Raw genomic sequence first — 23566 nt, forward strand, 5'->3', positions numbered from 1 at the left:
CACATTTTTTGAATAGAGCCTTTTCTTCCCCTTTTCTCCACCCCCCCCCCCTTCAGTAACTCTTAGGTGCATACTGTTCATTCTTTCTGTGGGATGGCAGCATGGCTAGCCTGATGGGGGCGTTCCCTAGGTGCGGGCTGGAAGTCTGAGCCCATCTCTCTGCTGGTGTCCTTGTGTAGTTCCCACATCTGGGGCTAATCTGTGAGGTCAAACAGTTGGGTTGACACGTTGTTTACTGTTTCTTTGGCAGTTTATGGCCTGCCAGGAGAGGTTTCCTTCTCAGTGGAAGATGGCTTTCTCGAGAGGTGAGGCTCAGGAGGGCCAAGTCCACTACGTGGTTTGTTTTATTACAAGTTTTATTGTAATTATTTCAGAGTAATTTTTACTTATTTGTAATTTAGCTTATTCTTTGGAATTTTTACCTCCTGGATTCCCCAGATAATTTTCCTATTCTCAGAACAGTTTACTCCAAGCGTCATTTTTAAATTCTCTCAGAAGTTAGAAATTGTCAGCTTAAAATGTTGATGGGCATACATTCAGAAATGAGAGTGGGATTTCCATTCACTCTGTGATCTCTTAAGCTGGTAGTCATAAATGAAATGAATTGTGGAATTTTGGTTGTGCCTCGATCAGGATTTTTGCGGTTGAGCTATAGCCAGACATCAAATTAATTAAATAAAATCTGAGGACTGCATTTATTTTGGTCTTGGCTGGCATTAAATCAGTCCTTTTGAGTATAGCATTTCAGCGTTATTAGTAATGATATGTGTAAACTTATTTATAACTCATAACCTTCCTCTATAATTTTCAGAAACTTTGCTGTACCACGGTTAGTTAAAAAGTTTTCTTTTTAAATAGGGCTCTCTCCTAGTTATCACAGAGGACAGCACTGTAGGAATATGAGCCTGTGTTCCCTGCACTCAGCTTTCAGATCATCTGACTGGGTAACGACAGAAACAAAAATTTCACTGTTTCAGGTCTAAGAGTGCCAATTTTTTTCTTTTTATTTTTAAAAATACTTTAAAAAATAAAATGAATACATGCTCATTGTAGAAAACTGAGGAGAGACACACAACAAACCCACAGAATAAAAAAAAAAGTAGTCACTTAGAAATAATCACGATGACCTTCTGGCCTATTTTCTTCCCATATTTTGCCTCTTTATCTTGTGTGGGTATAACCATACTTTGGACAGAACTTTAGGCTTTGCTTTTTTCATTAGTAGTTGTGAAAAGTTTTTTCAAGTTATTTTAACTCTGTGAAAACTGGCTGCATTAGTTAAATAAGTCATCAGGTCAATATACTATAATTTACCCAACAGTACTGTTATAGAATTTTTAGGTTTTATTTCAGTTATCATGCTGTAATTAACACTCTCAGAACCTCTTTGGGCACAAGAATGTTGTGTGAAGGAGGAACTCCAAATGCAGAATTACAGTTCTCTGGAATTTCACTTGGCCTGTCTATGACATAATTTTTTTTTCCTTTTTTTTCTTTTCTTTTTTTTCAACATGGGGCTTGAACTCATGACCCTGTGATCAAAACCCGAGCTGAGATCAAGAGTCAGATGCTTAACCAACTTAACCACTCAGAAGCCCCATGATTTTTTTGTTGTAAAAAAAAGTTTTAAAATCAGAATTTCTCATATTGTCAGATTGCCCTGTGCAAAGATTATATCAGTTTATAATCCATACAGTGTTATTTATTTTTTTAATGTTATCAGCAGTTCTTTGATTACTGAGGGAAGATACATTTTCTTTGTTTTCTTTTTCTTTACAAATGGACCTCGTGCATTTTGTTTTATCATTTTCTCCAACTTTGTTTTGAAAAATTTCAAACCTGTAGATAAGATAGCAACTTTCTCATATCTGCTCTATCTCCCCCTCACTCCATGTGCACACACAGACGTGCACACACGTGTGTACATGCACATCGCACACACATTCATAACATATACATATATCAGCATGTGTATATATATTCTCTGTTGTAGGATATTTGTGGTAGTGGTTTGGTCTCATGTTCAGGCCATAGTTAAATTTCCTCAAATGTCCTAGTTGATGTCTCTTAATGGTTTTTTATTTTTATTTTTGATCCAAGATCCAGTAAAAATCATGCATTTTGTCTCTACGGCCCTTCAGTGTTCTTCAATCTAGAACAGTCCCCAGGCTGCTTTTGTTTTTCATGACATGGACAATTTTTGAAGAGCTTAGGCCCATTGTTTTGCAGGGTCCTTCTGTGTGCATTGTCTGTCCCATGATGAGATTTAGAGGAAGTACTTTCGGTGGGAGTGCCTCTATGTAGGTGATGTGTTCTCAGCACATCACGTCCAGAGGCATGTGACCTCCGTTTGTTAAACAGTTACTGGTGTTTTGTTAGATGAGCAGGGTAAAGGGTGACCTCCCTTTCTCCCCTACAGCTTTCCCCCTTTGTGATTAGTAGGTGCCTGGGGGTCTTAACCATGGGAGGATGTCACTCATTTCAGTGTAAACATTGTCAAAGCAGCGCTAGACTTATTGTGAGACGCTTCATTGGTTCTTATTTTGTGAATTGTGTGTTCTTACTGATTTGTAAGTATACTTTTATTATGAGTATTATTTATTCTCAGTATTTAGTGAGCCATTCGTTATTAGGTCCTAGGTGCTATTCTAAAATGTTCATAACAATGTGAAACACATGTATGATTTTCCCCCTTCACTGCAAAGAAGTGGATACCTAAAGAGATTAATTCTCAGTTTTGTTTTTGCGAACAGTTGCCGCAGTTTGTTGTGTAGTTCTTCACGTAAGTCGGTTTTGCCACCCCAGAGCTTTGCATTTTTCCATAGTCACAGCAATTGGTTTATTCTCTTACAGTTTCTCCTTTCTGTGTCTTCCTTGAAGCATGAAGTTATTTACTCCAACAGGAAGGAGTTTTGCTCTAAAGACACTTGTCGGTAAACAGGCTTGCCAGATTTTGCGTAAATGTGTCCCAAGTAGTGTATGGAATGTACTAACACTAAAAAATGCTCTGGTGCTTATTTGAAATTCAGCTTTACCTGGGTGTTCTGTATCTTTATTTGCTCATTCTCCATAGCGCTACGCAGACATCATGTATTTTCGGTTTTTGATTTAGCGTCTGTGTCCTCCTCTGGAATGTAAACTCCGGGGAGTCAAGATTTGACCCTTTTTTTTTTTTTTTAAATTGAGGTTTAACGTACATATAGAAAAGTGCATTTGACATAAATGTACCTTTCAGTGAACTATCTCAAAGTGAACATACCCATAGAACACGACAGAGATTTTTATTCTAAATAGATTTTCAATATCTTAAGTAGCAGCTCACATATACTGGGTGATCAGCCCCTACTTGTACAAGTGCATCAGTGTCATAACTTGTGAACTAGGAATTCAAGTTACTTTGTCCAGAAACTAGCCAGAGGATTTACTGATCATCTATTGTTTGGTTATTATCCCCTTGAAAGGCATAATTTTTAGTGACTGTGAATACCAGATTACTTAGCTGTTACCCTACGGTAGAACATTTAGGTTTGTTTATGGTTTTGTGTTGTTTTTTTTTCTTTAAGATTTTATTTTTATGTACTCTCTATACCCAGTGTGGGGCCCGGACCTACAACCCTGAGATCAAGAGTCTCATGCTCTACCGAATGAGCCAGCCAGGCACCCCTGTGGTTTTTTTAAATGTACGTGTGTACATTTTGATCTCTAGACCTCTTCGTGCAAAAAAAAAAAAAAAAGAAAAAAAAATCAGTTCTCATTTCAGATTGTTCTCATGGACTAGTTTCCTAAAAGAGGAATTGCTAGGTCAAAGGATATGAGTGTCTCTAACCCCCTTCTCATGTAGTCAGAACATTCCCTGACAGCCTGTGGACTGTCTGCTGAAGAAGGCACAAGAAGGAACTGATAGCGTCGCCCCGTGTTCCCTGCTTCCGAGAAAAGTAAGCGTAGGTGGCCAGTGTGCGGCCGCTTCGCTGACATCATTTTCCTCGGTTGGTAGAGTGACTGAATGCACTTCCTCTCCACGTAGAAGCTCCCAGGTTTTGGGCAAGTCAGTCAGCAGGTTTCAGTTTTCCCCTCTAGACCGTGAGGGTGCCCTGTGTGGGACATAGGCTCAGCACGTGCTCACTGCCCCTCTGGTGCACAGGGCCCCGGCTGCCCCCAGTTCTCCCAGGCCCTGGTCCAGACCGGTCACGGGAGCTGACTGATGCTGAGGAACCTTCCCCCCAGCCCAGGAACACCGGTCAAGTCAGTGGGGGCCAGGGTGTGAGCTTGTAGGACAAGGATTCCCACCTTCCCATCGTATCCACACACCTGTGGGTTAGAACCCCTTGCAGTCAGACTGATTGGAACTGTGAAAGCACACCCTCACAGCGTGGGCTGCCCCTGCCTCTCCTTGCTTATCCACGGTACATCCATTTCTGGCTTTTTTGCTGGAAAAACAGATACTGCATTACCCTTTTCTTGTACCAGTCAGCTCTTTCCGCAACTGCTTCTAACCGTAGAGAACTCCTTAGAACTCCGTGAATGTCGTTTACGAATCTAGAGTACAAATTGTCTTGTGTAAACTCCTCTGTGTGTACATTACATTCAGCTCCTTGCTGCCAAGAAGAGAAAGTGAGGGTTTCTTCCTCCTTCTGATGTTCTCACTCTCCCAGAAAAGAGAATTGGTCATTCATTCAGCTAATATTTATTATAGAGGGCCTCTGCGGGAGAACATTATTCTTAAATCTCTGAACTTCCACTAAATACCCTTAACACCAAAGGAGAGCAGGTAGACCGCTCAAGGGCGCTGGGGACAGGGGTGGGGTGGAAGGAGAGAGAAAGGAAGCATTGGAAATTCTGTGCAGTCCCCTGTTTTATTTAAACCATTCTCACAAATTTTAAAAATTCCACTCTATAATACATCTCTTTTATTTTAATATTAAAATGTTTTAAATGATCAGATTAATTATTCAACGTTTCCTCCCCGATCTCCAGTAGTCAAGTCCATGCCCTAGAAGTCCAGTGCTGCTTATTCAGTGGCTTGCCATGATTGTGGGCGCAGGGCTGTCGAGAAACCACGGGAACTAGCCCTGTTAGATACCATCTCCTGCAGAAATGTCACTCACTGGTGACGCGAAATGACTGAAGCACAGCCCCTTGTCTTCCGAGAACCGGCCTGGGTGTGTGTGTGATGGGAAGACAGGCCCAAGGCGTGGATCGTACAGTCCCTGGGTTCCAGTCCCAGTTGCATCATTGCCATTTTTCAGCTCGAGTGGATTCAAACGTACTCATTTGGAGGAGTTACTCTTTTGGTAGCGGGACTGGTTTTGCTTGTCCCTCCAGTCAGTGAAAGTGCACCCAAGTGAGTCGGAGATGGAACGGGAGATACGGATCTCCTTCCGCAGGTGACTGTCAGACCTCGTGTTCTGGCCGTGGTGAGCCCCCTGCCAATGGAAGACCTTGTGGGCTCATGCTTGTGTGTTCAGTAGCGTGGGCCTCCCGTGCAAGCCGCCTTCTGCCTCTGGTGTGTGCGAGAGGAAGGAACACAGCATGTCCCGACCGGGCGGGAGGCACAGCCACGAGGGATGCCGAGGCAGCACCTTCCAGAGGACATTTTCCAGGGTCATATGGACAAATGCAGTTTTCCCCTCTAGTCTCCCCACACACGTGCACACTGTTGCAACCCACCAGTGCTGGATGCTCGCCCTGCAGCCAGTGTGGAGAGCACCCCAGCTCCAAGAGAAGGAATAGTGGTCCAGGGAGGGGACATGGCGGTTCCGCAGGCCTGCGATGACTGTCCCTCCCCAGAATGACTGGGGCCACTTGGCTCATACCGTTTCATTAAAATCTTTTAACTCATGAAGCTATCACACTTTTTTCCCGCCTCCCCCCCACCACCCATCCTTAAATAACCCGAACAGCATTCAGTCAAGGCATCCAGGGAACCAAGGACAGGGTGGGCCCCAGCTCTCCGGCAGCCACAGTGAATGCCAGGGGCGCGCTGGCTTGAGCCAGAGACAGAACGTGCCCCCATCAGTGTGCCTTCTGCTCCTCGCCTGTGACTCCCAGGCCACCTGACATGCTCCCCAGGGAGCGGGTTTGTGGGGAGAGTGTGTACAGGGGGAGGCGACCAGTTGTGAGCTGCGGAGGGCACGCACGCAGCATTCCAACCCCCTCCTTTGAGGATTCTCATGAAATGTGCCATGTGAGTCGGTGGGGATTGTTTTCTACCTGCTCTACCCAGAAGCCCTGTCTCGGCCCTTGCCTTGACCAGTGGCTCAGGGTGGAGTAGGAGATGCCCTGGGCTCTATGTAGGCCGACTTCTTCAGTTTTCTTGCCTCTGCCTGCGTTATAACGTTCACCGTCTCTTCCGTTCTCTTTTATCACTTGAAAGTAGAAGCTGGGCAGTTTGACTCCCAAATCAAGTCTCGAGGGGGAGTTAGTTATTGAAAGCATGTTCTTTTCTTTTCTCTCTTCTCTTCTTTTTTTTTTTTCTTTTTTTTTTTTTTAATGGTAGTCAGCATGACATCATTGTGATTCAGGCCTGTGTACTGTTACCCTGAGTCTGCCGTAGAGCTGTGCACCGTCTTGCTGTGGGACTGATGCTGACGAATCCGTTCGTAGCCTTAGAAGCAAGTCTGGCTTGTTCTTCCCCTGTGGCCGGAGGCCTCTAACTGCTGCCCCAGCCCGGCCCCAGGCACTGTCCACGAGCTTGCTGGGAAGAATGGGCTCCGTGGAGCTTTCCACGTGAGTCCCAGGGAAGCTGCTAATACACAGTCCTCTTTTTCTTTATTAAAATCATAACGTAGTTTTACGGAAAAGTGGGTTAAGTAAATTCAGCCACTACACAAACATACTTGAGTTGACACGTTTTAACTGGAGACGGCGGCGGTGCTAGACACATGAGTGGTGGGACATCAGTTATGATTTAAGGGATGGTGCTGTTTTTCTAGGGAAAAGCGAATGTGTCGAGTATTTTTATGTATTTATTTTTAAAGGACTTTACTGTATTTTTCTTTAATTTTAGAGCACATGCAATGAGCAGGGGGAGGAGCAGAGGGGGGAGGAGAAGGAGGAAGGAAGAGAATCTCAGAATAGAGCTGCACAGAGTGGAGCCCGACGTGGGGCTCCATCTCCCAACCCTGAGATCACAACCTGAGCCAAAAACCAAGACTTGGATGCTGAAAGGACTGAGGTGCCCCCCAAGTGCTTTTTAAAATCCATGGATGCTACGTTGTCCAGCATTCCATGTTCTGTACGGATATATGACTTTCAGAAGTTGTTCTTCAATTTCCTAATTTGTGTCAAGTATTTTGACATTACAGGAGAATCCTTGGGTCGTTGGGAAATTTAAGATAAAACATTACAGAACATTCCAAAATGCTTTGATGCGTAGTGAGGTCATGATACCTGCCATTCTATTAATTTTTTCATGTAACTTATTTTATTATTTATTTAAATAAGTAGTCATTTTGTTTCTTTTTTCTTTTATTTTTATTCATGTGCATGTTCTTATTTTTTTTTTTAAGATTTTATTTATTTATTTGAGAGAGAGAGAGACAGCGAGAGAGGGAACAGAAGCACGGGGAGTGGGAGAGGGAGAAGCAGGCTTCCTGCCCAGCAGGGAGCCTGATATGGGGCTCCATCCCTGGATGCAGGGATCAGGACCTGAGCCAGGCAGAGGCTTAACAACTGACACCCCTCCCCAGGTGTCCCCATGTAAATGTTTTTAAATGTAAGACTTGGGGGTGCCTGGGTGGCTCAGTAGGTTAAAGCTTCTGCTTTCAGCTCAGGTCATGATCCCAGGGTCCTGGGATCGAGTGAGCTCCCGCATCAGGCTCGCTGCTCGGGAGAGAGAGCCTGCTTCCCTTCCCCTCTCTCTGCCTGCCTCTCTGCCTACTTGTGATCTCTGTCTGTCAAATAAATAAATGTAAGACTTGATTACATTATCTGACCAGTTTGATTTTGCACTGGTCGTCCAAATAGACAAAATGATCTACATTACTTTCTCCTCAGGATATAGAAAACGAAATGAGTATTTAGAACAACTTAAGAGATATTAGCAACTCGAGGCAGGAAAGCTTACAGTGCCAATATCACTTAAGAAAAAAATCCGCCTTTTTCTCCTGCTAGCAGGAAAATTTCACAGGTTCTGTAAGTGTTCAGGAGCAGTGACGAACTCGTTACTTCTCTGGATTTGGGGCGGCGCCACCTTCTGAAAGCACTTACCAGATGGGGGGAAGCTGCTCTCCCCGCCCCCTCCCTCTCCCCGTCCTTCTGGCCCTCTCATCCTCTCTCTCCTTTCGTTCCTTCTCCCGCTAGCTCTCTGGTGTATAGACAGATTTGCCTGACTCGAGAGAAATGTCACCGAGTCGGCTTCAGCAGCTCCTGACAGACCCGGACCCTGTCTGTTCTGACCACGGAGCCTTGGTGGCCCCAGCCTCCCATGTAACAGGGAACGAGACTCAAATAGAAAATCAAGAGGTGAACAGTCCCCCTAAAATCCTGAAGTCTGTGGGGAGGAGATGGAGTAACATAAAGGGAGGGAAATGGAAGAGAAGGACCATTTTAAAAGCCGAGACTGAAATCAAAATCAAAATAACCCTCGTTCAGTTTCGTGTGGCCCTTTTGGCATGTTTAGTAATCCTCAGGGTTTCAGTGTGTAGCCTCGAGATGGGCCCTACCAGTGACATAAATTAGTCGTTGGGCACATCTCAGCAAAGTAAAGAGTCAAATTGAGGTGGAAAATGAGACTTAACTTTAATTACTGTGTGTGATTCTTTTTGGAGACGTCTTTTCTAAAGTGAGGCTTTGCCGTTTACAACAAACGTGCTTCGTTGTCCCAAGGCAAGATTTCCTTCCTTTCCTTAGGAAGTGATCCTCCCTCTACAAAGGGTCATCACAGGGCCAGGAGGCCTGGAGGTGGCTGGCCTGAATGTTAAGCGAGGCTTGTTGGCATTTTGGGAAGCTTTCTGGGGGTGACAGATCCTGTGTGGGGTGTCCTGGGGGCACTGAAGAGGCGAGTCGATTCCATAATGTTCCGAATCTTAAGGTACGTTGCAGGGGTGGAGAAAGGAGACGAAAGGCAGAGCTGGGGAGGGGGTTCTGGGTCACAGGGTAGCATCACCCCGTCGTCCCCAGAGCGCCAGAGCGGCGGTGATCAGGGCAACAGGAGGGAACCGAGCACAGAGGCAGCCAAGGTTTCTGCGGAATCCGGTGACTCCCTTCTGAGGTTGGGAGAGGCTGCTTTGGGAGGCTGACACCCCCCCTCCCGGGGGGGGGGGGGAATGACTCACCTTGCAGGTGCGATAGCCGATAGCCCGATAGCCCGGCCTTGCCTGGCTGATAAGGGTCTGTCCCTCTCTCTCTCTCTCTCTCTCTCTCTCTCTCTCTCCAGGTCCCTTCCTCCCCTCGGGGTTTTGCTTGGTTAATGAATAAGCTGAGTCAGGAGGTTTAAGTAAATTCCTTTATCAAATGAGAACTGCTTCCAAACATCCAGCAGAGACCGTTAATGAAAGTGTAAATACTGCTGCACCACTTCACCCGCATCCTCTGGTCGGCTCATAAACAAGAGGACTTTAAGCTTTTCCCGGTTGAAACTTTTCAGTCTGAAAATGTAGCTGCACTGTCTTTGCAACAGTGGCCGTGGGAAGTCCAGAAAGGATGGAGCACTGATACTTTATCACCCTAGCACTAATATTGTGACAGATTTAATGCTTCAGTGACAGCTCAACCAGCCATCAGAAGCAGCGTCAACGGTGCATACACGGTGTCCCTTTTTACCGGGTGCATGTCCCACTTTGGCATCCCGAGTGTTGCTGGGGAGAACTTGTCCGGATCAAAGAACCTGCTACACTCTGATTGCGGATCCAGCCTCTCCCCGCATGCTGCGGTTCAGTTACATGGAGGCTCTGGCTGGGGACTCCGTTGTGTCCTAAAAGTTCTTTTGTGGATTAACCTTTTAGAACACAAAGCGCATTGTCGCACTGAAATGCCACGTTGAATGGTGGGTGTCAGCGAGCCGTGGCGTGTTTCAGGCTTCGGGTCAGGGCCCGTTCGTGGGTCGGGAACTCAAGGCTGGTGGACACCAGTAGGAACAAAGAAGGTAGAAAGGAACAGAGCAGAAGACCTCAGAGTGGGTTGCGGGTAGAACAGGTGGGAATTGTTTGGTGATGCTCTTGTAGTGTGAAACCCCTTGCACGTGGTACGCTACCGTTAGAGCCCAAAAGGCTCTCCCTCAGTGGTGGCGTACCCGCAGCGCCTTGAATCTGGCCATGTCCACAGTCTAGCTAGCACTGTGACGTCAGGCAAGGCACTCGTCTAGGGCCCCGTTTTGTCGTATTCACAGTGGGGCTATTCTGTGGAGGTAGGATTAGAGCTGAGAGAGCGTGTGTGCAAGCCCGTGAAGATACTAAGATAATACAGGATATAGGATAACATATTAGGGTGAGAGCTAATAATGCGCTTTGCATAGCGTAACCGTGCTGTAAACCGTGATTCTTTTTCACTTGTCCTTCTTCCTCATCGATGTGGGCAGACCTTAAGGATGCTGTTATGTAATAGCAAAACTCACGCACGGACCTTCGGGTTGTCTCCCCTCGAGTGGGATTTATTCAGTGTTCTTGACCTTTAGGATCTGCCGCTTCGGATCTTGCTGTTCTGCAGAATCTAGGAGGTCTTTGATTTTACTTTAAATTGTTCCTGTGTAGTTGAGACCTCAATCTTGATTTTCTCCCAGGAAGTATGAAGAATGGTATAAATTACTTAGGGCTTGACACTGTCTGTCAGGTTCACGGGGGACTAGTAAGTTTGGGACTGCTTCCCAATTCTTTTTTTCAGTTGTGCATTTTGTCTTAAATAAAAAGGGGGGGACGTTTTCTCTCTCTCTCTCTCTCTCCTCCCCACTTCAAGGTAACTCACTTCTTTTTTTTTTTTTTTTAAAGATTATATTTATTTATTTGACAGAGAGAGAGATCACAAATAGGCAGAGAGACAGAGAGTGAGATGAGGAGAAGCAGGCTCCCCGCTGAGCAGAGAGCCCCATGCGGGACTCGATCCCAGGCCCCTGGGATCATGACCCGGGCCGAAGGTAGAGGCTTAACCCACTGAGCCACCCAGGCGCCCCGAGGTAACTCACTTCTAAACTGTTGGAAGTCTGTCTGCTCCTGTTGGACCCATCCTAAAATTCCTTCTTTTCTTCTGCACATCACAACACCATCTTTTAAGGAACTCTGTCAGTCCTTGAGACCTTCTTTTGTGTGTGTGTTTGGCTTTGGTTTAGAGCAGCTGCTTTGCTGATGGCCTTGAGGGGTAGGTTAAAATAGTCAGAAGCATGGCATCAAAGTCAGGGAGGCCTGTAAAAATAGAATTTACTGCCCAACTTGTGGGGTTGTTTTGCGGAGAAGCAGCGCGGCGCATGGGTAACATTGCACAGAAGGCCGCTCTCTCTGGCTGGGTCCTCGTCGGGAACTGGCCCGTGGCCCCTTCGTCCCCTGCTCTCCCAGTCTCCAGCCCCGGGGCTCTCAGGAAGACCCAGTCCTCCTGCCCAGGAAACAGCCAGCTTCCAGGGGTAACTTCCTACCCCCACATCCAGCAGGCTCTGCACCCACAACTCTTTTTTCTGAGAAGTGGATCCGCCCACGTGCTCCGGGCCCATCTCCTCTCCAGGGCCCCGCGCTGCCCCTTATCCTTTCTGCTCACCCATGGACTTCTTCCTGACAGTGCCGAAACCTGCCCCATCCCTCCCACCTTTCCAAAAAACTCCCCAGATCCCGGTTCGCCTTTGCCCCTGGTGGTCTTTCCTTCTGCAAAGTCGAGTGCTGTGCATGTGCCACCTGTGCCGTGTCCCCTCTCACTCTTGTCCCGCAGTGGTCTCACACCACGGACCTCCTCTTGCTAAGGTTCCCGTAATTTCTGTGCCATAAAGCCAGCAGCCTCTCCCCTCCTCTTTCCCGCCACTCAGTACATCGGCCTGTTCCCTCTCCTTGAATTCCATGGCACCGTCCTTTCTAGATCAGTCCCCCGCCTCCTCAGCCCGTGGCTTCCCAGGCACCCAGGCCTGCTCATCCCCATGTGCACGGTGACTAACTGTTGGCCTTCCCTGGAGTTCTCTCAGGACTTCTCTTACTCTGGGCCGTCTCCGTCTCCGTCTTCAGGGACGTGGCCTTGGAGGAACACGTGTCAGATCATGTCCTCCCCCTGACTGAACAGCCGGCGGTGGCTCCCACCGCACACTGCATGGCCATGGGCCTTCTGTATTGTGACCTTGACTCTGGCTTCACCAAGGGCTCCTCCGACCCCCTTTTCAGTCTCTGCCATGTTGGTCCTACTTCCTCACTCAGACATTGGTTACTTCTTGTTCCTTCCGCCTGGAGCCCAGCCCCCACCCCCAGCACTCTCCCACCTTTCAGATCTCAGGGAAGATCCCAGTGTCTTTTCCTTGGGGAATGGGTCCCTGGGTCCTGGGCTTGACCGGCTCTTCGGGGAGCCCCCAGAGCGCCTCTCCAGTTCCAACCCTCAGCCCATGTGTGGCGCTCTGTACGCTGCCCTCTCCCTGGAACACAGGGCCTGTGTCTCTGACCCACCCTCACGGCCCCAGTTGCCGAGGCTTGAGGATGGCGTGTTTGTTCCCCCATGAATGGACAGATGAATGAATGAACAGATGAGAATTTAATCCGTCAGTGTCTGTATTCATAAACTAACGGATGGACGAATAAACGACCAAGTGAGATCTAAGTACCTTTGTTTGTTGTAAAGCAGTTAGCATAGTTCTTCCAGACAGTAAGTACTCAGTAAATGGTGGCTTTATTTACTTCTCATCGACTTTTCAGCCAGGAACTCTGAAAAGAGAACAAACGCACCACCAGGCTGGTTAGTGGGAGCAGTGTTCCTCAGTGACGTCTAGGGTGGTTGGCATAGGCCTCGGGGCTGCTCAGAGCCTCTCTGGCAACCCCTCCCTCACAGTCCCCCTTTTGCTAGTTCGGGCTTGTCCTTCCCTCCTGCCCCTGCTCATGTTAAAAGCACCATGCCTGGGTTCTGGCCTGCCTGGTGATCGCTTCCAGTCTGTTCCCTCCCCTTTTCTCCTCTAGACCGTGAGCCTCTTCGGGGCAGAGGATGTCCCTTTACTTCTGCCCCGCCCCCATACCCTGCACATTACTGAGCCCCAGCGTTTGTTGAATGAATGACTGAGATGAACGTCTGTAAGCTGACGATGGTGTTGTCCCTGGAGTTCCTGAAAGCGATTCGACTGACTTTGGCTCCGTACTTTTCTGAAAATAGGATACTTAAAGGCTTCTTGGTTTTTTTTGTTTTTTTTTTTTTTTTTTTTAAAGGCTTCTTGGTTTTATACTTGTCGAGCATGGTTGACGTACTGGTCTGCGTGTTTTCCATTTTCTCTCCACGTTTTTGCATGGGAAAGGTTTTGCTGGACTGTATCTGCAGTCTGCGTGACAGGGGTATTCTGTGAGCTCTGGTAGACTCAGGTTATGCATGGCCTTTTCCCTTTGGGCTCACCGAGGTGAGGTGACTTCTAGCTCAAAGGTTCTGTGTCAGCCGCGGAATGTATTCTGTTGGCTCAGGCACACTTCTGTTTGAACTATAGGTTTTGTGATCGAACAGCAGTAGCCTTATTAATTAGACACCTACCATGTGCTGGGCCCTGTGCTAAAATCTTTGCATGCACGCCCTCCACTTTTCCTAGCAGCCTTAGAGAACAAGTAGAGAAGCCCATTTTACGGATAAAGAAATGAAGCCCTGGAGGCCGGTGAGGCAGGATTTGAACCCAGGCCCCTGTGGCCTGGGAACCTTTGGTTTTCCCACTTGGCTTTGTTGCTTCTCTTTCTTAACGTAGGCTTTAAGTAAACATCCTATCTACACACCAGCCTTGATCCACTTTGTAGAGAGAGTTTTCGTTGCCACTTCCTTAGCCTTCGTTAGAGAACTGGGAGGTGAAATGAGGGTGGGAGCAGCGTGTCTTTGATTGTGGAGGTGATACGGATGTGGGGGGGTCACGCCGTCGTGGGTGTGCCCTGCAGGTGGCAGAACCAGGGTCACACGCACTTCCTCTTCTCAGCCTTGTCAACAGGCAGGGCTGCCACCACCTGCCCCCAGCCTTGAGGTGCCGGGGAGGGGGCTCTGTGGCGCTCTGCATGTCTCTGTGCCATGGCATCCTGTGTGTCAGGCTCTGGGGGAGACCTTGGGGAGGCAGAGATGGTGGGATCACATGCCTTCTGCTTCTTCCCTCAGTGTTTCTGTCTGTCCATCCTCAGGGGTGGGGAGCACGTTCCAGTGTCTTCCTTTTCTTTCTTTCAGCTGCAGTGCTTTTAAAACAATAATTCGCCTTGGGGCGCTTGGCTGGCTCTTTCAGTGAGTATGCGACTCTTGACCTTGGGGTTGTGGGTTCGAGCCCCACGCTGGGTGTAGAGCTTATTTAATTTTGAAAAATATCCTTAGGGTGCTTAGGTGGCTCAGTTGGTAAAGCGACTGCCTTCAACTCAGGTCATGATCCTAGAGTCGTGGGATCGAGTCCCACATCAGGCTCTCTGCTCAGCAGGGAGTCTGCTTCTCCCTCTGACCCTCCCCTTCTCCTGTTCTCTCTCTCTCATTCTCTCTCTCTCAAGTGAATAAATAAATAAAATCTTAAAATATATATATATGTGTATGTATATATATATGTGTGTGTGTATATATATATATATATATATTTTTTTTTTTTTTTTTTAAATAATTACCCTCTGTTGGGGCAGGGTCCACTGCATGGAAGGAAGAAGAGGGGACCAGGGTCCTGAGTCCTCACTGGGTGACGGAGCCAGGCTGGCTAGTTTTCTGAGTCTCTGCTGTCAGGGGTGCTCCTGCCTTTCTTCCCCAGCATCCGGGTGAGGCTCAGGCGCGGCCACGTGTGCCGCTTGTCCCTGCCCTGCAGAGCCCGTCTTCAGAGTCCATGCCAGCTCCTTGCTTGCAGTCCAGAGCTCTCATGCACTAGCTCAGGCTTCAACACAGACTTCTTAACCAAAGCGTTTCTGAACTTTCTCTCTTGCATGGCCAGAGGATGCCAACAGATACAAAAGCTGTGCTTCTGAGCAGCTCCCTTTCCCTCCATAATCTTAGATTAACCTCCTGCAAAAGATCCAAGGTAGAACTCCAGAGCTACGAGCATGGCTGGGGCGTGGGTCCTGCCCTCAGAGAGTGCGGGCCGTGTTGGGGCAGTGTGGGGAATGAGGTGGCCTGCTCCTAAGGGGCCAGACGGCACCCTAGCGGGCTGGCGCCTTCTCAGAGAGACTTAAGAAAGGACCAGGCTCAGGAGGGGAAGGGGCGATGGCAGAGGGGAAAGCAGAGGCCATCTGACTGGCCAGCTCGCCCTGACCTGTTGGGACCCACAGGAGAGCAGCCCTGCTGCGGCGTGTTGCCCTTGGACCTTCCCACAAGCGCCCCGGGCTCTGCTTGCCGTCTGCCATCCATGGTGGGCGTGTGTAGTCACCAGCACGGGAGAATGTTCCTAGTGACCCGTACAGTGGAGTATGTTCTGTTTTGTTTTGAGCGCCTTCCTTTGAAGATTTTAAAGTTGGCTTTCACTAGAATCCAAGGTTAAAGCTGCCGTTCTCTCTCTGGTAAAAGGGAAGAAGTGTTCAATCTGTTACCAGCCCAGCCTGATCAGAATAATCTGGAACATGACAAAACTCGTATTCAGTACCTCGTATTTAGATAAATACACACACACAAAGCATTAGGCACCCTCCCTCCCCCGGCGTGGGCTGAAAACCCCAAGTGACAGCATGGGGTGCAGGGGCCTAAGCCACGGCTGTGGGAGGGGGAAAGAGAAGCATCTTCCAGAAAGCACCCGCTGGCGCCCCAGGAGCAGGGCTGCGGCCACAGAGCTGGCAGAGGCCTCCCTCGGCCTCTGGGTCATCCTGTGGACATTCCTGCTGCTGGGTACATAGGTCTGTCTTCTCCTGTGCCATCAGGATAACCCCGTGGCTGGCAGAGCAAGTCTCCAGTCAGTGCTTCTCCTGCCTGTAGGGGCTGGACTGCTCTGAGCGTCGGCATCTGGCACCACCGAGACTCGTGTCGGCTGCAGGGGGCCTTTGCAGACAGTGCACGCAGGGCTGGGGGGTGTCCCTGCCTCGGCTGCCACCGCTCCCCACTGATCTCAGCCTGCAGAGGGCCAGGCGGCCTTGACTTGCCTTGTTTCTGGAGGAAGTCCCACCCATGCCACACACACGTGGTTTGCAGGCACCACCGTGTCACTGGGGTCATTGAACCTGGAGAGACTCTTATCTCGTCTTTCAGACATCTTCCAGCGTAGACCGTCTGTACCGGAAACGGCCCTTAGTAGTTGGACAGGATAAACAACAGAAAACCTAAAGAATTTGTTTGTTTAAGATGTAATGAACATCTGTGAAACCACTACTCAACTGAATAGCTAAACTATTGCTGATAAATTACGTCTGTCTGTTGCTTTTCCTCCTCCCACCCTCCTGATTGCCTTCCAGGGGAAAGTTGTGTTGATGATTTTTTTGCTTTTTTCTTCTCTCTCTCTGACACACACACACACACACACACAACACCACCACCACCACCACCACTACCACCACCCTCCCTGGATATAGTGGATATATTGTTTGATTTTTGTTCCAGAACGTAATAAAAAGAGTGTCAGACTACAAATAGACTTCTGGGACTTGCATTCCTCATTCACTGTCGTATTCTTAAGATCTCTGCATTTTATTATATGTTGCTGTAGTTCATTTACGTTTACTGTGAGACAGTACTCCATTGTGGAAATATAACAGTTTTTCCATTCATCTGCTGGTAGAGATTTGGACTGCTGCTTTCCTTCTTCCTCGAATAGTGTCAACATTGTGTTCTTTAAAACAAAGTTGTTATATGTACCTTATAATACTCATGTATTAATATATGTCCATGAGGGGACCTGCTGGGTGGTAGGATGTGTGAATGTTTAGTATTAAGTGAGATTGCGAAGTTGTTTTCCACAGTGGTTACACCAGTAGAAATCCCATTCCTTCACATCTTCCCAGCCATTGCTCTTAGCAGTCTTTTAAATTTTTTGCCAGTAAAGTAGAAAATGATATTGTTCTCATAATTTGTCTTTGCCTGAGCTCGAGCATCCCTTTATGTAATTATTGGCATTATATGCTTCCTTTGCTATGAAATGACTATGCATGCTTTTCATGTCTTTGCCCATTTTTTTTGTTGTTGTGGGTTTTCTTCTTGTTTTGTAGGCGTTTTTATGGATTCTGGTGCTAATCCTTCACCAGTTCCAGGCGTTAACAAATATCTTCTTCCAGTTCTTAGATTGTCTTCACTCTCAAGTGTCTGCTGATGGACAAAAATTTTAATTTCATGGAGTCATACCAATTGACCTTTTTTGAACGCTTAACACTTTTTGTATCTTCACAGATTCTTTCCTACTTCAAGCTCAGAAAGATACTCGCTTATATTTTCTTTTCAAGTTTTCAGAGTTTGCTTTTGACATTTTACTTCTTCATCCATCTGGAGTTGATTTTTCAGTATGGTGTGACTAAGAGTCCAATTTCATTTTTTTTCCTATGGATAAACAATTTTTCCAACTTTTCCCTTTTCCACAGTCTCTGTCTTGCTGTCTCTGTCAAAAATCAAAAGTTTCACAGATGCGTACGTCTGTTTCTAGATTCTTCTCTCTCGTCGGTCCGATCGTGGCTCTCTGTACCGTTGCTACACCGTCTTTGTTACTCCAGCTTTACAGTAAGCTTTCATAGCTTAGCAAGGCAGTGTCCCCCTTCTTTAGTCTTTTTCGGAAAGGTCTGGGCCATTGTTGGCCCATTTGTTCTTCTGTTTAACTTGTGGAGTTAACACTGCCAATTCCACAGAATAATTGGGGTATAATTTCTGTACATGTGACCACAACCACAGTGAAGATAAGGGATGGCTCCGTCATCCCCATAATTCCCTTATCCCCTTTGCAGTCGATCTCCTCCCCCAGTTCTTTACTAATCCTGCTCTCTTTTCTGTCGAGATTTTTTTAAATTTCATTTTTAATTTTTCAATGTTTTATTAAAATGCAGAATTTCTTTTTATTGGCATCACTGTCAATCTGTAGGTGATTTGAAGAAGGAATCTGTATCTTAGGTCATCGTGTCCATAATCATAATGTATCTCTGTCAACTTATTTGGAGAGACTTTGCCTGACAGTAATGGAAAGTTCTTAATTTTTAGGAAAAAAAGAAGAAAGTAAAACATTTTAAGTAATGCTTTAAAATTCTCAGTAAAGGATATATTTTAGAAGATAATTGTCAGTCTAAATGAACATGTAAATACATTTTTAAAAATATGGCAGAGGGGTGCCTGGGTGGCTCAGTGGGTTAAGCCTCTGCTTTGGGCTCGGGTCATGATCTTGGGGTCCTGGGATCGAGCCCCACATCGGGCTCTCTGCTCAGCGGGGAGCCTGCTTCCCCCTGTCTCTCTGCCCGCCTCTCTGCCTACTTGTGATCTCTCTCTCTCTGTCGAATAAATGAATAAAATCTTAAAAAAAAAAAATATGGCAGACCCGTGACAGTATTATATATTTTTTAAAAAATCACATTTTGGTTCCAAACTGGCTTTGTGGCTTACCTGTAAGACTTTAGGCAAGCAGCCTAGCTTCCCTGATCTCAGTCTCTTTATCTGTGTGGTGATTAGAGTGTCCCTTTCTCACGGGGACCTTGTGGAGAGGAAATGTTGTCATGGGTGAGTGTGTCGGGGGTTGGGCAGACCTGGCGTGGGAATGCCGTGAGTGGGAGAGGCCACAGAAGGAGAGCTGCCCCCACTCACCTGCCTGGAAGCCCGGAGGGCCGTCGGCATGTGCCTTTCCCCAGAGGCTCTAACCAAGTGGTACGGCCGAATGATGGCTTTGAATCATCTGCCTGACAAATTTGGAAAAGGTTAGTGTTACCAGGCAGCCTGCTACATGCTGCTTCTGACAGGCGAGCTGGAATCACTGGAGGACACAGCTGACAGCCAATTCATTTTGCTGATTCATCCATTCGAGGAGGGATGGCTTGGAGCCAGAGCTTGGCTTCCAGATTAAAGGCCGAGAGCTCCAGAGCTGCTGGGACGTGAAGGAATGCTGGTGAATGACTACCATGTGAAGGCCAGCGGTGAAAAGTGGGTTGTTATTTGTTTCCCCTTTTAAGTGATCCTAATTCCACATGTGCTCGGATGCATTCCCCACCGTGGTTAGGGAGTTGTTTGTAACGTTCGTCCGTGGGGCTGCGAGCTCCATTATTGGAAACAACCGGATACTGTTAAACACATCATCCTGGCTCCTTTATGACCCTATCATCACCTTTGCTTTCATGGGGAATATTGACTCAAGCCTCCTCTTTTACTTTGGGAGTCCAAGGGAAACTTGAGCGAGGGATTATTGCAGATGTCATCCCTTTGGGGCCGGCCCGCAGAGTAAACCTGCTGGACTGAAGACTGGCTCTTCGAGAGGAAAATCCAGGAGATGCTCCTTTGCCAACAATCAGCACCAAATAATAATGGTAGAATCTGTGGGTTCTCATTATGGATCGCACTGATAGTTTAGCCCTGCAGACAGTCCTATGCTTTACGGAAAATCACCTCTGCGTGAAGTTTGCGGGTGACGGGATAAGCTAAAGAGAATGGAAATCTTGTCTTGTTTTACCGAATATTGAACATGGTCCCTGGGACAGGGAGCACTTGCCGGGCAGAAGCATGGGTGCTTGACGTCTGGTTATATGAATGGGGAAAATCAGAAATGTGGACCGTTGAAAGCAAGAAAAGTAGCAGTCCCGAGGAGTAAGATTTTCGAGAAAGGATCCTGTTTCTGTGGTTCTGAGCTGAGGAGCGACTTGGGTCAGTCGCACATCTCCAGAGCTGGATGCTTTTTCTGTTTATCTCCTCGGGAGTGAGTCAGAGCTCGCTGCTTTGAGCTCACATTTCAGTAACTCACTCTCCTTCTTTGGGAAACTTTGTATAATGGGGAAGTTCTGTAATATGCTGGGGTTCCCCCACCCCATTTTTTCTCTCTTTAACTCTAGAGTGGATATTTGAAAAGTTACACAAACTTCTTAGTAAAACTTTGTCTTTTTTTTTTTTTTTTTTTTAAAGAGAAGAGGGTTTTTTTTTCTTCTTGTTTTGTGGTGGCGGTTGTTCTGTTTTGCTCCTTAGATGGCTTGAACATTTAGGGCATGACATGCTGTGAACCACAGTTGTGCTTGGAAGTTTTAGGCAGATCTGGTCTACTTGGAGCAAGGATGAAAAGTGTCAGGTGTTGGATCCATAGAGCTTCTGCTTCTCATGCAGTTAATTGTTTTGCCCTCTGATGTAAGGTTGCTGCGGTACGAGAGTCCCTTGCCTCGTACTGATGTGCTTAAGGGCTGCAGGCTTGTCACCGCCTATATTCTGCCATGCCCTCATCCACATGGTATTTAGGGAGAACGACTCTGTACCAAGAACATTGCTGGGAGTGGGTACACAGACTGTTTTAGACACCATGGTGCTTGGGCAGCTGCCCGGGTACCAAGTCTGCTCCTCATGGCCCCGACCAGCACGGCTAGACTCTCACTGTCTCACCACTGGTCTGTGGGTAGTAACCGGTGGTCTGATGGCAGGGTAGGAGAGTGTATGTTCAAACCGCAGGAGCCAGAACCAGCGAACGGCTGCCCATCCGCCCCTGGGTCTCCCAAGGAGCCGGCCGCAAAGACTATAAGGAAACTGACCTGGCCTTGGTGAAATATTAACACCAGGGAGGGAGTAAGCTCCGGCTTTCAAATGCTCCTGCCAGCCAGAGGCACATTACAGAGAATTAGCAGCCTTTAAAAGCGGAAGGAAAAGAGGCAAGCCTCAAGTATGGTGGCGATATCTTGAATTTGCGGAGTTCGCGGTCCGGCGCAGTGACGAGAAGGGCCGTGGCCTTAGGGTCGGAGCAGGTTGGGTTTGCACCCAGCCCTGCTGCTGAGCTATGGGCTGGCCGGTGACTGCCACTCCTCCTCTGTGCCCCCACTTTCTCGTGAGTTGAGGCACTGCCTCCCCTGCAAATGGAGGAATTGCGGGATGAGACACCACATGGGCAAAACCCCGGGCACAGACCAAGGGTAGACCTTTAGCTTCTGACACAGTGGTCAGCTCTGTCAGAACCGCTTTCATTTTCATTTTTGGCCCCTAGGCCAAACTTTTTAATACGGATTTTTTTCCTCTTTTCCTTGTAGCTGTCAATACCAGCAAATATGCAGAAAGCTATCGGATCCAGACCTATGCCGAATATGTAGGGAAAAAACACGAGGAGAAGCAGATCAAGAGGAAGTGGACAGAAGATACCTGGCAGGAGGTTGAGAGAAAACGATTAAAGACTCAGTCCATGTCCTACGCTCTGCAGAATCACTACTACCACACCAACAGGTAAGAGTTCTCAGCTGTTGAATCAACAGGGCAGAGTTGTTCCAGTAATAGTTTGTCTTCCTGCTTCTCACGGGATTTTAAGTCCTAAATCTGACTTTTGAGAAAGACTTTTTTTCTCACTTTCCACAACATACCAGAAGTTACTGCTGCACAGATTCCTTCTACAGGGTTACACCCACAGGGTATAGAAAACGGGGGAAAGTTCATTACAGAAAATGATAAAGATTAGAAAAGTGTGAACTGACAGAAGAAAATATTAGCCAAATCCCATCACCCAGAAGCAATCACTGTGAATGTTTTAGATTGCCCTCTGTGGGGCGCCTGGGTGGCTCAGTGGTAAAGCCGCTGCCTTTGGCTCAGGTCATGATCTCGGGGTCCTGGGATAGAGTCCCGCATCGGGCTCTCTGCTCAGCAGGGAGCCTGCTTCCTCCTCTCTCTCTGCCTGCCTCTCTGCCTACTTGTGATTTCTCTCTGTCAAATAAATAAATAAAATCTTTAAAAAAAAAAAAAAAAAGATTGCCCTCTGTGCTTTTTAAATGGCTTTTATTTATTTACTTTTTTTTTGTTTTTAAGATTTTATTTATTTATTTGACAGAGATCACAAGTAGGCAGAGAGGCAAGAGGAAGCAGACTCCCCGCTGAACAGAGAGCCCGATGCGGGCTCGATCCCAGGATCCTGAGACCATGACCAGAGCTGAAGGCAGAGGCTTTAACCCACTGGACCACCCAGGCACCCCTTAAATGGCTTTTTAGAGATTTAAAAAATTGAGATATGGGATGCCTGTGTGGCTGGGACAGTTAAGCTTCTGACTGTTGGTCTCAGCTAGGGTTGTGATCCCAGGGTTGTGGGTTCGGGCCCCTCATCGGGCTCTGTGATGGTTGTGAAGCCTACTTAATAATCAAGACATGCTATACAATAAAATGAACAGATCTAAAATGTTAGTTCAGAGTTTTAAGAGTTCTATGCAGCAATGTATCCACTACCCAAAGCAGGACATAGACCAATTTCCTTGTGGCCCTTTTCAAGCAACCCCAACCCTCTACTGCCCTAAGCATCCATTTCTCATATCTGTGACTATGTATTACTTTTGATTATTCCTGGAATTTATAAAAAATGGAATCATATTGGGAATCGTATTGTGTTTGGCTTCTTTCATTTAACTTTTTTTTTTTTTTTTTTTAAGATTTTCTTTATTCTAGAGCGAGCACCCAAGTTGGGGGAGGTGCAGAGGGGAAGGGAGGGGAAAAGAATCTCAGGCAGATTCTGTGCCAGTCATGGGGCCCTGGGGCTCGATCTCACCACCCTGAGATCATGACCTGCACCGAAACCAAGCGTCGGACGCTCAACCGACAGAGTCACCAAGACGCCCCTCACTTAACATTTTTTGAAACCCACCCTTGATACTGTGTGTACCAGGAATTTATTATTTCATTGTTCAGTAGTATTCCACTGTATAAATATACAACACTGACCTCCTCTCCTGCTGGTAGACACTTGGGTTGTTTCTGGTTTGAGACCATCATGTAATGGTCACTACAAACATTGCTATAACATGTAATGGTCACTACAAACATTGCTATAACATGTAATGGTCACTACAAACATTGCTATAACATGTAATGGTCACTGCCAACATTGCTATAAAAAGTGTCTTATGGCCATATGTTTCTGTTTCTCTTGAGTCGGTACCTAAGAGTAGCGTTGTTGGTTCTCAGGGTAAGTGTGTGTATGTTAGACTTTATAAGAACGTCCAAACGGTTCTCTAAACCAGATGTACTATTTTATACCCCACTGGTATGGTGGGAACATTCTGGTTGCTCTGCGTCCTTGCCAATGTGTAGTGCTTTCTCTCTTTTATTTCAGCCGTTGTATACAGCACAAGATGAGTATTGTAGTGTATTGTGGTCTTAATTTGCATTTCTCTGGTGGCTGATGATGTTGATCACCTTTTTTGTGTGCTGGCTGGCCATTTCCATATCTTCCTTTGGAGGTGGCCGTGTAAACCTCTTGCCCATTTTCTCATTGGGTTTTTGTCTTTTTAGTGTTGATCCGTGGGAGTTCTCTTATGTATTCCGGAGACACGCCCTTTGTCAGATAGATGTATGTGCTGCAAATGTGTTTTTTGAGTCTGGGGTTGCATATTCATCTCGTTAGTGATTTTGATGAGCAGATATTTTTAATTTTGATGGA

The 23566-nt window shown here is 47.0% G+C and overlaps 1 protein-coding gene across 1 annotated transcript in view; it reads left to right on the forward strand.

Moving 5' to 3' along the window:
* The window catches only part of PARN (poly(A)-specific ribonuclease), a 156941-nt gene that overhangs the window by 92529 nt on the left and 40846 nt on the right, over positions 1-23566 (forward strand). Inside the window, exon 22 of the mRNA XM_059415283.1 lies at positions 21186-21375. Within this exon, the coding sequence (XP_059271266.1) occupies positions 21186-21375 (190 nt within the window). The remainder of the gene's footprint in view (positions 1-21185; positions 21376-23566) is intronic.

Source organism: Mustela nigripes, chromosome 11 (genome assembly GCF_022355385.1).
Source record: "Mustela nigripes isolate SB6536 chromosome 11, MUSNIG.SB6536, whole genome shotgun sequence".
NCBI lineage: Eukaryota > Metazoa > Chordata > Mammalia > Carnivora > Mustelidae > Mustela > Mustela nigripes.